The sequence below is a fragment of the Saccopteryx bilineata genome, chromosome 6, assembly GCF_036850765.1.
Source record: "Saccopteryx bilineata isolate mSacBil1 chromosome 6, mSacBil1_pri_phased_curated, whole genome shotgun sequence".
In the NCBI taxonomy this organism is placed as follows: domain Eukaryota; kingdom Metazoa; phylum Chordata; class Mammalia; order Chiroptera; family Emballonuridae; genus Saccopteryx; species Saccopteryx bilineata.
The window spans coordinates 202,690,282-202,706,498 of NC_089495.1; the positions used below are offsets into that span (position 1 = coordinate 202,690,282).

The 16,217-nt window shown below is 49.2% G+C and overlaps 1 protein-coding gene across 1 annotated transcript in view; it reads right to left on the reverse strand.

Moving 5' to 3' along the window:
* Positions 1-95: 95 nt before the first annotated feature.
* Positions 96-16,217, reverse strand: part of ACSS2 (acyl-CoA synthetase short chain family member 2) — a 52,404-nt gene continuing 36,282 nt past the window's right edge. The window contains exons 3-18 of the mRNA XM_066235832.1: positions 14,881-14,972; positions 14,581-14,684; positions 14,265-14,337; positions 13,913-13,988; positions 13,634-13,748; positions 7,991-8,128; positions 6,485-6,655; positions 6,073-6,206; positions 5,745-5,877; positions 5,607-5,663; positions 5,333-5,413; positions 4,102-4,210; positions 2,221-2,289; positions 1,721-1,897; positions 1,101-1,175; positions 96-948 (exon numbers count right to left, since the gene is read on the reverse strand). Of these exons, the coding sequence (XP_066091929.1) occupies positions 821-948; positions 1,101-1,175; positions 1,721-1,897; positions 2,221-2,289; positions 4,102-4,210; positions 5,333-5,413; positions 5,607-5,663; positions 5,745-5,877; positions 6,073-6,206; positions 6,485-6,655; positions 7,991-8,128; positions 13,634-13,748; positions 13,913-13,988; positions 14,265-14,337; positions 14,581-14,684; positions 14,881-14,972 (1,732 nt within the window). The 3' untranslated portion in view covers positions 96-820. The remainder of the gene's footprint in view (positions 949-1,100; positions 1,176-1,720; positions 1,898-2,220; positions 2,290-4,101; positions 4,211-5,332; positions 5,414-5,606; positions 5,664-5,744; positions 5,878-6,072; positions 6,207-6,484; positions 6,656-7,990; positions 8,129-13,633; positions 13,749-13,912; positions 13,989-14,264; positions 14,338-14,580; positions 14,685-14,880; positions 14,973-16,217) is intronic.

A 16,217-nucleotide genomic window follows, 5' to 3' on the forward strand; every position in this document is an offset into this window, starting at 1 on the left:
TTCCTGGGGAAAACCACTCCCCTCTCCACCCCCACACAGATCGGAGCAGCAGGCAAGCATAGTCTGTCAGATGCCTCAGAAAACAAGTCACCACCTTCCTGAAGTCAGACTTTATTCCAACAACCACAGGGCTTGAGCACAACCAGGCAAGAAAGGAGTTTCATCTGAGAGTGTCTGTCATGGGCATGACTATATTCAGATGAGGATGGGAAAAGAGAACAAGGAAGACAAGTTCCTCTGGCCCTAGGAACAAAACATTTACTCCTGCAAAGAAGCAAATGATCTAAAATCCATCTGGAAACAGCCTGTTTGCACACCCCTGGAGCAATGGGCAGACAAACACTGCCATCTGGCACAAAAGACCCAGAGCAGAAGAAGCGAAGTGTTAAAAAAAATAATTGTTCCAGGACTCACAGGCATTTCTAAGGGCAAGTGCATGCCCAAGATAAGTACTGGTGCTTCCTGAGAGTTGACGTAGGGTTACAGAGCTGCCTGCCTGCTTCTCCAGTCTAGGCCCTCACATGCCCTCTGAACACTCAGCTTGGGTTGGAGACATGACCTTCAGGTCCCTGTTCTGGGCTCCAAGGGCTCTTTGCAAGCACAGCAACTTGAGGTTGACTTGGGTCCTGTCCCATCTGCCTGGTAGTCACAGGACGTTGCCTCCACCCAGGGGTAAAGCTGGTCCTCAGTCCCTGATAGCTGGTTAAGGGAGGTGGTGTGGGTCAGCCCTGGCCCTCAGCACTCTGGATGGGGGCAGGGAGGGTGGGCGAAACTTTGGAAAGGCAAGCAAGGGGGAATCCTGGGTAAGGAGCAGTCTTGTTCACTGGATGGTCACACAGCGGTGGCTGAAGAGCTGGTTGATAACAGATGGGTCAGCCACAGTAGATGTGTCCCCCAGGTCATGGTCATTCTGGGCAATCTTCCGAAGCACCCGCCTCATGATTTTCCCTGGGAGACCATAGGCTTCCGGTTACCTGGTGACTGCACTGCTCCACTCCAGCCCTGCCAAAGGCTTCCATCCACACACACTCCACCACCACGGGGCCTCAGCCCATCCCAGTCCCAATCCCAATCCCAATCCCCTGAGCCTCCAAACATACCTGAGCGGGTTTTAGGCAAGCCAGGTGCATTCTGGATATAATCCGGTGTGGCAATAGGGCCAATCTTTTCTCTAACTGTAACCAACAGATCATAAGCATTACTTCAGCATCCTTAGCCAGCCTCCCCAAAACCAAAGCAGAGAAGGCTTTGTTCCCACCTATTTCCTCTTCCAGGCTCTGTCCACAGTCATTCTCAGGCTTACTGCCTATCTGTCTCTTTAACACATTTTCTCTACTATCTCACCTATTTTAATCCACCTTCATGGAACACAGGCTCTAGAATCAGCCCACTAGAGTTGAAATCCTGCTTTTCTAGCAGTGTGGCCTTGGGTAAGTGATTTAACTTCTCTGAGCCTCAATTTCTTCATCTTTATAATGAGGGTAACAATAGTATTTATTTACGGGTATTATATGCATTTAGTCCAGTGGTGACACAGAGAACAAGTTATACATGTCCACCATTATTATCCTAGTAGGGAGACTGAACGGAAAGAGGGCAGTCAGCCCCCAGGATCTGTTTGGGGTTTGGGGAGCAGTCGCTCCAGCTGCTCCCCAACAACCTGCTGTGATAATGGCCATCAAGACAAACCCCGCAGTCCCTGCCCAGGGAGGCTCCTCACTCTGCTTCTTGAGCTCTTCGGTGAGAGTGGGGCTGAAAGTGCAGCCATCGCACAAGGTGACAAAGCAGTAGAGGCACTCGCCCTTCACTGGGTGTGGGTGGCTGACCACGGCTGCCTCTGCCACAGCCTGATGTTCCACAAGTGCCGACTCCACCTCTGCCGTGCTCAGCAGGTGTCCTTGTGAGGGGAAGAGAAGTACCATGAGAGAGATGCTGGCCCTGCCCCAGCCCCTGCGCCATCTGTGCCTACAGGGCAGTCCTGGTCCGGTCAGATAGGAAGGGGCCTTCAGTCACTCCTGACATGCTTCAGTTCATTGCCCCACCATCCGGGTCCCTCCTCTAGGCACATTCCAGTGCTTATCGCTCTTCCTCCAAAACCTGGGCCCAGCACGAATACTTCACTCCAAACATGGTCTGGCCAAAGGACGTCCTGGATCTCTCAGAGGGCTTTTACTGGGAGAGCAGGGTGAATGAGGAGGGGAAATGGTCTCTGGCCCTCACCAGACACATTCAGCATGTCATCAATCCTGCCAGTGATCCAGTAATAGCCATCCTGGTCCCGCCGGCAGCCTGGAAAGAGAAGAAACACAACGTAATAAATAGCGCACAGCAGGATACATGATCCACATTAACAGGCCGCCACACCAGCTGCACTAGCTTTCTAGCAAGTCCTCCTGGTTCTGCTCTTGCCCACTGTGCTAGCCAGGCTACCACACTGATCTCCGCCTCCTGGTAGTCATACCTCTGTGCACCCCTTTTTCATTGGACTCGGGTTAGTCTACATGATCAATATAATGTGGCAGAAGTGATGGGATGTCATTTCTGTGATTAGATTGGAGAAGACACCATGGCTACTATCTTGGCTTCATTCTCTCAGATTATTATGCTCTGGGAAGCCAGCCACCATGTCATGAGTAGTCCTAAGGAGAGGCCTAAGTGGCAAGGAACTGAGGGTTCCTGCCAACAGCCACCTGAATGAGCTTGGAATTGGGTCCTCCAGGCTCAAACCTTCAGATGACTGCAGCCCTGAATGAGAGACTTGAACAAGAACCACCAGCTAAGCCACTCTGTGCTGTTGGTCCTTTGAAATGGTATGAGACGTGTGTGTGTGTGTGTGTGTGTGTGTGTGTGTGTGTTTATTTTTGAGTGAGAGAGACAGGAGAGATGAGAAGCACCAACTCATAGTTATATCACTTTAGTAGTTGTTCATTGACTGCTTCTCATATGTGCCTTGACTGGGGGGGGGGGGGGCTGAAGCTGAGCCAGTGACCCCCTTGTTCCAGCCAGCAACCTTGGGATCATGTTAATGATCCTGCTCTCCAGCCTGTGACTTCGGGGTATCGAACCTGGGACCTCAGCATTCCAGGTCAACACTATCCACTGTGCCACCACTGGTCTGGCTGTATTTGTTGTTTTAAGCTGCCAAGTTTGGGGATAATTTGCTCCACAACAGTAGATAACTAATACACCCACCAAAAGTCTATTCTCCATAAATTAGGCAAAGTTATTTTCTAAACAATAAATCAGTCTTCATCACTTCCCTGCTCAAAACCCCTAGAAGTCTCCTACTGTATATGGGATAAAATCAAACTCCCCAGCATGGCCCACAAGGCCCTATATAATCTACCTCTCCCACTTCACATAACTTTCTTCTCGGCTCACTACTCTGGCCACACAGCTTCAGTCTGTTCCTCAGGTGTTCCAAGCATGTGTCTGCACAGAACACGCACACGGACTCCACATTTTCCCACGCCTGGCTCCTCCCCTTTCAGGTCCATGGGGCTATCACTTCAGAGAAGCTTTCTCTCACCATCCCACACATGGCCATGCCCACAGACACTGTGGGATATGCCCACAGTGATGGGCCATATCCCATCACTCGGTTCAGAGCACTTAGCACATAAGCTTATTTACTTGTGTGCTGAGTTCATGGACTGTATCCCTTTAATAGAAAGAAGTCAATGAGAACAGAGACCTTGACTGCCTTATTTGTGGTAGTATCCCGTGCTTAGATCAATGCCTAGAAGGTACTCAATAAATATCTCTAGATAAATGGGATCGTGGATGGACACATGGGCAAACAGCCTCCAGATATGGGGACACACATCGACAGTGCCCCATCTCTTTCAACACAGGACCAGTGACAGCAAGAAGCTCTTTCCTCATACATCAAACCTCAGACGGCGCCATGCTGAGACCCATCCTGCATACTCATTCCTGCTCTTACCGTATCTGTAGCAATGCCTCAATATTAGACACTGACACATAGGACACATTTCTCTCTCCCTCCGTTTCTTCACCCTTAGCCAACTCTTCCTGAAAATGGGAGGGCAAGGTACATGTCTTGATCAGAAGTATGGGAAGGGCATAGCCAAAGCTCACCATCTCCTGTCACGTAGTACCCAGGGAACTTCTTAAAGTAGGTGGTCTCAAAGCGTTCATGATTCCCATAGACTGTGCGCATGATCCCGGGCCAGGGCTGCTTGAACACCTGCGGAGTGAGGAAGGCACAGTGTCATCTCTGTTATGCCGTCTCACTGAAAGATGATCAAAGCTTTGCCAAATCTGAAGAGAATGGCCTGAATGCCATTCCTGAGAAGATAAAGTACAGGCTCTGGAGATGGGCAATCCAGGCTTGGAATCCCAAATGTGCCACTTGCTGGCCGTGGGACCTTGAATAAGTGACTTGACCTGAGCTCAGGATCCTCATTTATAAATCAAGGAATAATCTGAGGAGTAAATTGATTGTAGGTAGCAGATGCTTAGCACAAAGTTCTGTTGACAAGCATTTAGTAAATTTGAGTCTCCTTTTAGGTAATCTCTCAGGAAAGCAGGTCCATTTTGATGTAAAGAAAGTCATAAAAAAATGCAGGACCCACATATGAGTAAATTATTGCCCAATCACTAATACTCTGTGGCAGCAGATGGATGAGAAGCAGAAGGCCTGGATTCAAGTGCTTCCCTTGTTACTAACTTGTTCTTAGTAAAAGGGAAGTGAGGTGGAGAGTGGGGGCTGATGGTTTCCCTGTAAGTACTGATACAACCATCACAACAGCTAGCATGTATCAAGCACTGACAGTTAGATTCTGTGCTAAATTCTTCACACGGATCGTCTAATTTAATCAACCCAGCAACCACAGGAGACAAAAGTACTATTATACCCCTATTTTATAAATGAGAAAATCTAGGTTCAGAGAGGTGGGGTAACTTATCTGAGGTCACAGAAGAGGCAGAGGCAGTATCTGAACCTAGACAGGTTGACTCTGGAGCCTATATGATTTCTCACTATGTCATGAAGCCTCCTTTCACACTAAAATGTTTGTCAAAGGAAAAGTTGGGACCAAGTCTTCCAGATCCAAAAGGGCACCATCAGGAATCTTTGAGCAGAGCCCTTAAGAGCCCGATGGGTCACAAGGCAGAGAGACAAAGAAAGTATCCAGAATGACTCTCTGCACGGTCTCTGCCAAAGGACAAACCCTCAATCATGGAACTTTAGTCACAGCAGCTCCCGGGAGAGATTAGGTTCTAAACTCTGAAGCAAAGTACAGTACCCCTTGGTGGACCCTTCCCCCCACACACACTCCTCAAAGACCACCAAGGACCAGAGCCTCACCAAATAGCCTTCAGCTTCACCTTCCAACTCTTCCCCAGACTCATTCAGGATTGCAGGAGCTACACCAAAGAATGGGAAGGTCTAGAAGCAAACAGGAGATAGGACCCAAGGAGAGAAGTGAGGCAACTCTGACAATTCGACCTCTCCCAAGAAGATGCAGAGAGCCCCAAATTCATCACACGTCTCAGTCCAGTGCACCGCCTGCTACCTATGCCAAATGCCCCAAGACCCTACCCCTGCACAGCCCAGGCCCAGCCACGGGAGCCTCACTCACAGCAGAACCAGGCTTCATGGGTATGGCACCGGGGAGGGGGGTCAGCATATGGCCTCCCTGTGGAAGTCAGAGAGCAGGGATTGGAGTCAGTCTTCCCACATCGTCCTTGAGCCCCAACCTTCTGAACCTCTTACTCACCGTCTCTGTCTGCCAGAAGGTGTCCACAATGGGGCAGCGCTGGGCACCTACTACCTTGTAGTACCACAGCCAGGCCTCGGGGTTGATGGGTTCACCTACCGTGCCTAACACCTGTAAGGATGCCCGGCTATGCCTTAGGTAGGGGAGTGGGGAGAGAGGAAGGCTATGAGTACCACTGGGAATCAGGAAGACATGCCCATGCTCTTCTGCCACCCCGTCCCATTCCAAGCCAGAGAGTCGGAACAGTGATATGGAAAAGACTGTACACAAAGGCCAGTACCCAGCTCTGAGGGACATCCATGGGGCAGCAGCTGGGGAAGGGTCTCACTTGGTGACAGGCTTGTCTCCAAACTTCATGAGCAGGCGTATCGCGGTGGGAGCTGTGTAGAACTTGGTCACCTTGTACTTGTCCACAATGCTCCACATGCGGCTCATGTCTGGGTAGGTGGGGATCCCTTCAAACTAACCCAGTGAAGGCTGGTCAGTCCTGGTCCTTCTGAACAGTCCCTCCATCCCCCTGCCATACCCTCAGGCTCATTTTTTGCCCGTTCTGACAAACCCACGCCTTCACTCCCTTACCAGACAAGCCAAGAGAACATCCCACTCAGGATTCATAATTTCCTTAGAAGTGTGTAAGAACTGTGTAAGCTCCACTGCCTCGAGACCAAGTGACCTTGGAAGGCAGTCACCCAGGAAGTCCATCCCCTAGGCAGGCCAGGTAGCCATGGGTCCCTTCTTACCAAAACACTGGTGGCACCATTGGCTAGTGGCCCATAGGTGACATAGGAATGGCCAGTGATCCAGCCAATGTCTGCTGTACACCAGAACACGTCCTCTGCGTGGAAGTCAAACACGTACTTGAAGGTTGTGGCCACATAGAGCATGTAGCCTCCAACTGTGTGCACCACACCCTGGGAGAAGAATAGGGCCTCAGGACGGTGCTTGGGCTCACCCCACTGACCACCATGAAGAGCTAGAGGAAGATCCTTCCTGGGGATTTTGGCCAGGCCAGCACCCCCTTCACAGCACCACCGTTCTGCCATCCCTCTTCACCATGTTCCCATATCGTGCCTCACACACGTTTAAAGTCAGTCCATCACTGACACCTACACCCTAAGATGGTATTTCTGAGCCACCCACATTGCTTTCACACAAGTACACTCACACTTTGAGTACACTCACATAACAGTGTCTCTGTTGCACATTTGTGCACACACACTCAAATACACACGGACAGAGTAAGAGTGGGGGGGAAAAGACAATCTTCTCTTACTCCGTCAATATCCCATCCCTAGGAGATGAAACACACCAAAATTGTGTTTCTAAAGGCCCAATGAGGGAGAGTGCAAAGCATGTGGAGAAAAGAATTTAGGGATAGGGTAGGTAGAAGGCAGAATAACATGTATTTCAAGTCAATGGAACAGTCAGAGTTTTCTCAAGCATTTCTGGTTCTCATGGTGTTCTGTGAGGAACTGGATATTTCAGTGTGGCCTGCTGACGGAACTGAGCTCTAAGAGCTGTAGTCAGGAGCCTAAGAGGGATCCCTGCACCCACCCTTGACCTTGAGTTGACAGGGCAGCTCTGCTTACACCAAACCAAGTAGGCATGGGCAAGAAACATCGATATAAGCCACATGGACTGATCCTTCTCTCCTTTTCTGAGCAATATGAAAGCCCCCACCTGAATTATCTCACCCTGGGCCTTGCAATCTAGTGTCTTAATTTGATTTTAAAAAGGTATTGTGAGCGTGACCAGGCGGTGGCGCAGTGGATAGAGCGTCGGACTGGGATGCTGAAGACCCAGGTTCGAGACCCCAAGGTTGTCAGTTTGAGCGTGGGCTATTCTGGTTTGAGCAAAAAGCTCACCAGCTTGGACCCAAGGTTGCTGGCTCCAGCAAGGGGTTACTCGGTCTGCTGAAGGTCTGTGGTCAAGGCACATATAAGAAAGCAATCAATGAACAACTAAGGTGTCGCCATGCGCAATTAGAAACTGATGATTGACTGCTTCTCATCTCTCCGTTTCTGTCTGTCTGTCCCTGTCTATCCCTCTCTCTGACTCTCTCTCTGTCTCTGTAAAAAAAAGAAATAAATAAATCTTTAAAAAATAAAAATAAAAATAAAAAATAAAAAGGTATTGTGACATTTCTGAAACTCAGGATTGCAGAGTTTCTGCCTCAGAAACTCACTTCCAACCCCTACACAGCACACACACACACACACACACACACACCATGCACACGCACTTGCCTTGGGCTTGCCTGTGGAGCCACTGGTGTACAGGATGAAGAGCGGGTCCTCAGCATCACACCACTCAGGCTCACACTCGTCCCCTGCCTCCTGCACGAGTTCGTGCCACCACAAGTCAACCCCCTCATTCCAGGAGATCTGCAGAAGGAAAACAGGGATTGGCGAAAAGAACTGAAGAGTTCAAGATGGGGGCAGAAGCTGGCTGGCACCTGGAGGGGCCAGAGTGGGACTGGGAGGTGCGGGTGCTGGGAGGGAGGCAGGGCCCTGAGAGGGAGAATGGAGCGTAGAGAACAGAAGCAGAGCAGCAGGTTTCCTGGGGACTCCCAGCACCCTGCTCCTGAGTCACCCCTTACCTGGCCTCAGGCTCTCACTGGCAGGGATGCGAACACCACACATTCAAAAATGCAGAATTAGTCAGAGCCTGCAGGTGAAGCAGGCATCTGGCCCTGTTAGTACTGAAAGACATCAACAGATCTTGGTCGAAGCACCTTTTCCTGCATGTCCAGACCTTGTTCTCCATCTGAAGGTTCCTTCCCTTGCTCCGCTCCTGCCTTGACATCACTGGCACCAGTGAGCTTCCCATAAAGACATTTGCCTGAGGTTCCATTCTTCAGGAAGCCTTGCTTTAAGTTGGTGGAGAAGGACCAAGGTGGACTTCTCCCAGTGGAGGGAGCACCTCCTATACTAAGTACCTTTGGTAACTATTTCTGGATCTTAATCCCTAATTTTTCCTCAACTCTGCTTGAAACTATTTTACTTCCCTGGTCATACCATTTCTTTCAACAACCAATTTCTGAGTTTGTTCTTTTCTGCGTGAAGTTAGATTCCCTGAATTTGTCCAAAAAATTACACTGGATTTTAATCCCAGTTCTGCCACTTCCTAGCTATACATGACCTTGGGCAAGTCACTTTACCTTGTCACTCCTTTTAAAAATCAGGATATCATTCTTGCCCAATGGTCTCACAGGAGTTGGGGAACATAAAAAGAGAAAGGGGCCCTGGCTGGTTGGCTCAGTGGTAGGGCGTTGGCCTGGTGTGCAGGAGTCCCGGGTTCGATTCCTGGCCAGGGCACACAGGAGAAGCGCCCATCTGCTTCTCCACCCCTCCCCCTCTCCTTCCTTTCTGTCTCTCTCTTCCCCTCCTGCAGCCAAGGCTCCATTGGAGCAAAGATGGCCCGGGTGCTGGGGATGGCTTCATGGCCTCTGCCTCAGGCGCTACAATGGCTCTGGTCACAACAGAACAACGCCCCGGATGGGCAGAGCATCGCCCCCTGGTGGGCGTGCGGGGAGGGGGGGTAGGGGAATCCCAGTCGGGCGCATGCAAGAGTCTGTCTGACTGCCTCCCTGTTTCCAGCTTCAGAAAAATACAAAAAAAAAAAAGAGAGAGAGAGAGAGAGAGAAAGGTATTACCTTGTAAACAGCAAGCCTTGGGTTATCCTGGGGGGTGGGGAAGACTGATGAATGTCAGGGAGGTGCATTTAAGGGTATGATAATGGGAACTGTTTGGGGTTTGCTTTAGTTGTCCTAAAGCCCTTTCATATTCATTAGCCTCTTGTATATTCAATGGTCCTGGCAGGCAGAGCCGTAGTGTAAGAGAAACACCCTACTCTGGTTGTATGTCTACATGCTATTGTATGCATATTCGGTTAAAACACTCCAAAGTGTTAGAAACATTCCTTGATAAATTATAAAAGGACTGTTCAACCACTCCTCTCTTTCTGTACTATCTGTCCCTCAGCCTAGAGAATTTGAAGTTTCTGGCACACAGCATCTGAAGAATGACAAGCCCAGGCCAAATGAGGCACCTTATAATTTTTAAAAGAGTAAGAAGAGAGCGCAGCTGCCAATGAGTTCAAAAATACAAAACCACACTCATTTTTTAGTGGAATAGCTATAAGGGTCTACACATACCTTATTACATGAACACTTTTTTTCTTACCAAATGATCTACTTTAGATCAGTGGTCCCCAACCCCCGGGCTGCGGACCGGTACTGGTCCATGGGCCATTTGGTACTGGTCCGCAGAGAAAGAATAAATAACTTACATTATTTCCGTTTTATTTATATTTAAGTCTGAACAATGTTTTATTTTTTAAAAATGACTAGATTCCCTCTGTTACATCTGTCTAAGACTCACTCCTGACACTTGTCTCGGTCATGTGATACATTTATCCGTCCCACCCTAAAGGTCGGTCCGTGAAAATATTTTCTGACATTAAACCGGTCCATGGCCCAAAAAAGGTTGGGGACCACTGCTTTAGATGAGGTCATTAATGTACTTAAGAAGTGTGTCAAACCCTAGCCGGTTGGCTCAGTGGTAGAGCGTCGGCCTGGCGTGTGGGGGACCCGGGTTCAATTCCCGGCCAGGGCACACAGAAGCGCCCATTTGCTTCTCCACCCCCACCCCCTCCTTCCTCTCTGTCTCTCTCTTCCCCTCCCGCAGCCAAGGCTCCATTGGAACAAAGATGGCCCCGGCGCTGGGGATGGCTTCTTGGCCTCTGCCCCAGGCACTAGAGTGGCTCTGGTCCAGGCAGAGCATCGCCCCCTGGTGGGCGGAGCATCGCCCCTGGTGGGCGTGCCGGGTGGATCCCGGTCGGGCGCATGCGGGAGTCTGTCTGACTTGTCTCTCCCCGTTTCCAGCTTCAGAAAAATACAAAAAAAAAAAAAAAAAAAAAGAAGTGTGTCAATATTGCTTGGGCAAATGGTACTGGTCTACAATCCTGGTGTGACTTGTTAGAGAAAAGGCACTAGATACATGGAAGGGCAAGTTACACATGGCAATGAGAGGACTCTAATAACCTTATAAAACTGTTTCCTTTGTGGCTATTTGAGTAGGGGGGCGGGGGGGGGGGCGGGATTCAAGTGTGGAGCTGATAACCAGCACCAAGATGTAGAATGAGTTCAATTCGTGCCGCAGACATTGGTTGTGAATTAGGCGTTTGCCTACGAGGGCCCAAAGCTTTGAACCAGGAAAAGGTTTATATTTTCTGAAATAATAAATTGAGGAGTTGGCCTTTGTCCTTGGGCCAGGAGAGCCTCCAAGCGGGCAGCTGGCAGGTGGGAGAGAAACAAGAGGAAGCTCCCGGTGACATACTTGAGGGCGCACACAAACTGTGCAGGCCCGCCCTTGAAGATTGCTCAAGGATGAGGGGGTTTGGAGCTCTGCCAGGAATTCCGCAACTCTGACTGCAATTCTCAGACTTTGTGAGCCCATTTTTATAGTCTTTGGTTTTTCGGTAAATGATTGTTTTCACTTCCTAGAAACAAAAATCCAAGAGCCTGTGGCCTGAAGATTTCTGGTATTAAAGAACTATAAGAGTTTATTTCTTTCATGATTTAACTCTTAGAAATGCCAGCCTGTCGATGTTAAAAGCAATAAAAGATAGCTCTGGCTGAATGGTTCAGCTGTTAGAGCACTGTCCTGATATGCAAAGGTTGTGGGTTTGATCCCTGGTCAGGGCACATACAGGAACAGGTCAATGTTTCTGTCTGTCTCTCTCTCTTTCTCCTCTAAAAAAATAAATAAGTAAATAAAAATTTAAAAGCCATAAAAGCTAACATTTATAGAGTAGTTACTATGTGCTGAACACCTTGCATATATTGACAAAACCCCATCAGGTAGTTACAACTATTATCCTTATTTTACAGATGGGGAAACTGAGGCAACAGAGCTTATATAACTTGCCTAAGCTGTCAGGTGACAGAGTCAGGATTTGAACCCAAGTAGCCTGGCTCCAGAGCCTATACTCTAATCACCCAGATGTTACCGCCTTGAAGAGAAAAAGCCTTAGGCCCCTGTCTGAGTTTTAGAAGGAAACAATGTCCTGGGAATCAGATCTGTCTCTACCATGCTAATGAGAATAGAGAAAAGAGGGGTTACATTTATCATCAGCCTAAGACGTTATCATCATAGCAGATTTAGAGTAAGACGCCCTGTGAGGTTGGTTAGACTCAGAGGAATTGTTGGTTTTCTGCTCTGTTTTAGTAAGGAAAGCGGTTTCCTTTTAAGCATATATTATCATCTCCCTGTCACCAATAAGGGAACTGAAGCGCAGAGAACAGAGGCACTTATTCAAGGTCACACAGCTAAACATTGGTCTCTGGACTCCAAACCCAGTCCCTCCTCTATACTGATCTGCTTTGAGTGGGAAATCCCCACTTCAGGATTTCCCTTCTTAGAACCACCTACAATGGTAACTTTTGTTCAATTTAGCATTTAATTCTATCAGAGTTTATGTGCAGTTTGTAAATGTGCAGTATGTAAATGTGTTTAGGAATCATCTCTGCCATCCTATAATAACTCCCTAACTCGATGGTAAAATCCCTGGGTTAAGGTCTTACACCTCCTCTGTCTGCTCCTCTTCCTCCTGTCTCTCCTGGCTTGCCTCAGCTAAGTACACAGTAAAAACACTGACAGCCTGGCCAGTTGGCTCAGCGGTAGAGCGTCGGCCTGGTGTGCAGAAGTCACGGGTTCGATTCCTGGCCAGGGCACACAGGAGAAGCGCCCATCTGCTTCTCCACCCCTCCTCCTCTCCTTTCTCTCTGTCTCTCTCTTCCCCTCCTGCAGCCTAGGCTCCATTGGAGCAAAAGATGGCCCGGGCGCTGGGGATGGCTCCTTGGCCTCTGCCCCAGGCGCTAGAGTGGCTCTGGTCACGACAGAGCGACGCCCCAGATGGGCAGAGCATCGCCCCCTGATGGGCGTGCCGGGTGGATCCCGGTCGGGCGCATGCGGGAGTCTGTCTGACTGCCTCCCCGTTTCCAACTTCAGAAAAATTTAAAAAATAAAAAATAAAATAAAATAAAAACCCACTGACAGGCTACCTAGTCTTCTCTCCCCCCAGGTCCTGAGCAGCAGGAGAAAACTGGGTTGTCTGTGGCTCCCTCCTGGAGATCCACACTCTATGCCAGTGCAAAGAGGTAGCAACAGGCATTTGGTTTCACAACTGTTGAAAGTGACTTAAATGGCAAAAGACTTAGGGACAGAGAGAACGGGGTTAGGTCTGGCAGCCACCTGAATGGGGCAAACAGGCAAAGAGCAAATGGACAGACAAACACGCAGGAAAGCAGTGCCCAAGGCAGTGCGGCGGTGGGTACCTGGGGCCAGAGGCGCTTGGGTTTCTTTCAGCTCACCCTGGTAAGAGCCCACGGAAAGGATGGTGAACAGAGTCCAAGTAGAGGGAAATGGGAAGGAAGGGTCAGTGTTCCCCAAACTTCTGGCTGCCTCCTATCCAACAAGGGCTCTATCTGGAGGACCAGACCCTCGTCTTCCACAGTGGGACCCCACAGGTAACCTACCCCAAGCCAGTCTGGTAATCAGGATAACTAGAGTTAGTCACCCAAGTCAGCCCACTTCTAAGCCAAGTCTAAGCCCTGCGAGTCGCTTGTGCCCATCAGAATACCCCAACCAGCAGGGAAGTCTCCTTCACAATATCTCATGCAAAGGCCCCAAGTTGTCAAGGGCTCCCTAGCTACTTTCAAGTTCAAAGTCCCCCTGCTCCCAGCCAGCCCTGCCAGAGGAGGCATTCTTAGGATGGCTCTCAGACCCTCAGCATTATAATGAGGAAGCAAAGGACATCAGGAACTTCCAGGCAGGAAGAGAGAGCCGATTTGAGCCCAGGGGAGGGCAAAGCAGTACCAAACTCACCTGCATATCTGGACATGGCCTCTTATTTGGGGGGGACTGTCGGGGAGAATCGCCTGTGCCCAGCTCTGACCTCCTCAGGTGCTTGACCACAATGCAGCATCTCACTGAGAAACCCCTAGAAGAAAGAAAAGTCTAACGTGGTGGGATGTTTGGCTCAAAAAGGAATTTGGTAGGACCCCCCCCCCCATGTCCATCTAGGGTAGGAGGGACAAAGGGGACATGGCCCTGGGAAAAGGCCCAGTTCACCTAGATGGTAGCCAACTGGCCAAACACACTTACTTCTCCCGACACTTCTCCAGGGCCTCGTCAGCCAGTTCCTTCAGGTTCACAAGCTTTTCCCCCCTGTAGAAGGCATCTTTGGGGAGCAACAGACATTCCAGGCCTTAGGAAGGTACCACACTCCTCGCCCCTTATCCCTAGTGAGCATAACGTGCAGAGTCCTTCCTGGGCGGGCCTCTTAACTCGGGCTCTTGCAGCTGACTGGAGCCGACAGAGGACTGGCTGAGGTGGAACCAGAGCTAAAGAGTGGTCAGTCCCTGCTCTACGCTGGGCAGTCCCAAACTCCAACTACTGATCAGAACAAAGACTTGGGGCGCAGGGGTTCTGAAGTAGGGGTGAGAGAATTAGTCACCTGCAGTGATGAGAAGGCTGCAACTGGAATCCAGGATCCGTTCACACAGAGACTCTGCGGAGAAGCCTGCAAACTAGGGAAGGAAGAAAAGGGCGGGGAGAGGGGAAGCCAGGGATTAAGTGAACAAGGAAAGAAGTCACTCATCAAACCTTTAGGGTCTCTAGGTCAAGGTCCTAGAAGAAACCTGATAACTGATATGGAACCTATAACAAAAACGTTATAACTTCTGTAGTCTGGTTGTTAAGATCCTTAGACACAAGCTACCTCTCCAGAGCCCCATCCCCCACCAAGCCCCTTTTCCAGACCGAATTCTCACCACGATGGAGTGCAGGGCGCCAAGGCGAGCGCATGCCAGCATTGCTACCACAAGCTGGGGTATCATGGGCATGTAGATGGCCACTCGGTCGCCCTTCCGAACGCCTGCAGGTAGAGAACACAGACCACGGACCGTGGACCCTTCCTGCCGCTACCCACTCCCTCTCCATCCGGCTGCCACCACTGCCCCTCCCACAGCTGACCTGTTACCAGAGTCCTTCCCTCCCCTGTCTACTTCCCCCAAGTCCTCACATACCCCAAGGCCAGGCTCTCCAGTCTCCTCCCCGAGCTCCCCACTTACCCTGTTTTTGGAGAACGTTGCTGAACTGACACACTTGGACCAGAAGTTCATGGTATGTGATCTGGGTAGTCTCTTCTGGCTCATTGCCCTCCCTGAGATACATTGAAAGAACCAATCATTAAGGAGTATAATCTCTTTTTTTATTATTATTCATTTTAGAGAGGAGAGGGAGAGATAGAGAAAGAGAGAAGGGGGGAGGAGCTGGAAGCATAAACTCCCATATGTGCCTTGACCACGCAAGCCCAGGGTTTCGAACCGGCAACCTCAGCATTTCCAGGTCGACGCTTTTATCCACTGTGCCACCACAGGTCAGGCAAGGTGTATAATCTCTTGCCCAACAAAATATATAAGGTCTACCAGAAAGTTCTGTCCATTTCTATCACAAGTTTCAACACGTAAGCACGTTTATTTGGCGCATGTGTGCCTCTCTATTTTTATCACTTAATGTATACATACTGACGTAGCAAATTAACTAAAACAAAGTTGATTCACGTTAGTCTTATGTGTGAAGCGATAGTGTACCCATGGCTACTGATAGAGTTCATTTACGCCACTGTAATTTTTACGAATTTCAACAAGGAAGAAATGCTACAGAAGCATGTCTATCGCATCCACCATATTCCCCGGACTTAGCATCCTCCGACTATCACTTGTTTTTGTCCTTACAAAATTTTTTGAAGGGCAAAAAATTCAAAAATGAGGAAGATATCAAACAAGTACTGGTTCAATTTTTCGCATCGATAAAACATTTTTCAAAAATAGAGTATACAAATTGGCATGCTGGCAAGAAATCATTAATAATAATGGCAATTATATTATTTAATAAAGTTTATTGATGATAAGAAAAATTTGTATTTTGTTTTATTCTAAAAATGGACAGAACTTTCCGGTAGACCTTATAGAAATAGTCACAGCCTGACCAGGCGGTGGATAGAGCGTTGGACTGGGATGTGGAGGACCCAGGTTCGAGACCCCAAGGTCGCCAGCTTGAGCGCAGGCTCATCTGGTGTGAGCAAAGCTCACCAGCTTGGACCCAGGGTTGCTGGCTCGAGCAAGGGGTTACTCGGTCTGCTGTAGCCCCACGGTCAAGGCACATATGAGAAAGCAATCAATGAACAACTAAGGAGCCGCCATGAAGAATTAATGTTTCTCATCTCCCTCCCTTCCTGTCTGTCTGTCCCTATCTGTCCCTCTCTCTCTGTCTCTGCCACACAAAAAAGAAAAAAAAAGAAAAGAAAAGTCATAAAGTCCACTCATTAACACCTAGGCCTGGGAATGTCTTGTGAAGGTGAGCCATCTACCAGTACACCTTGAACTGACTGGTCAGATACTTTGAC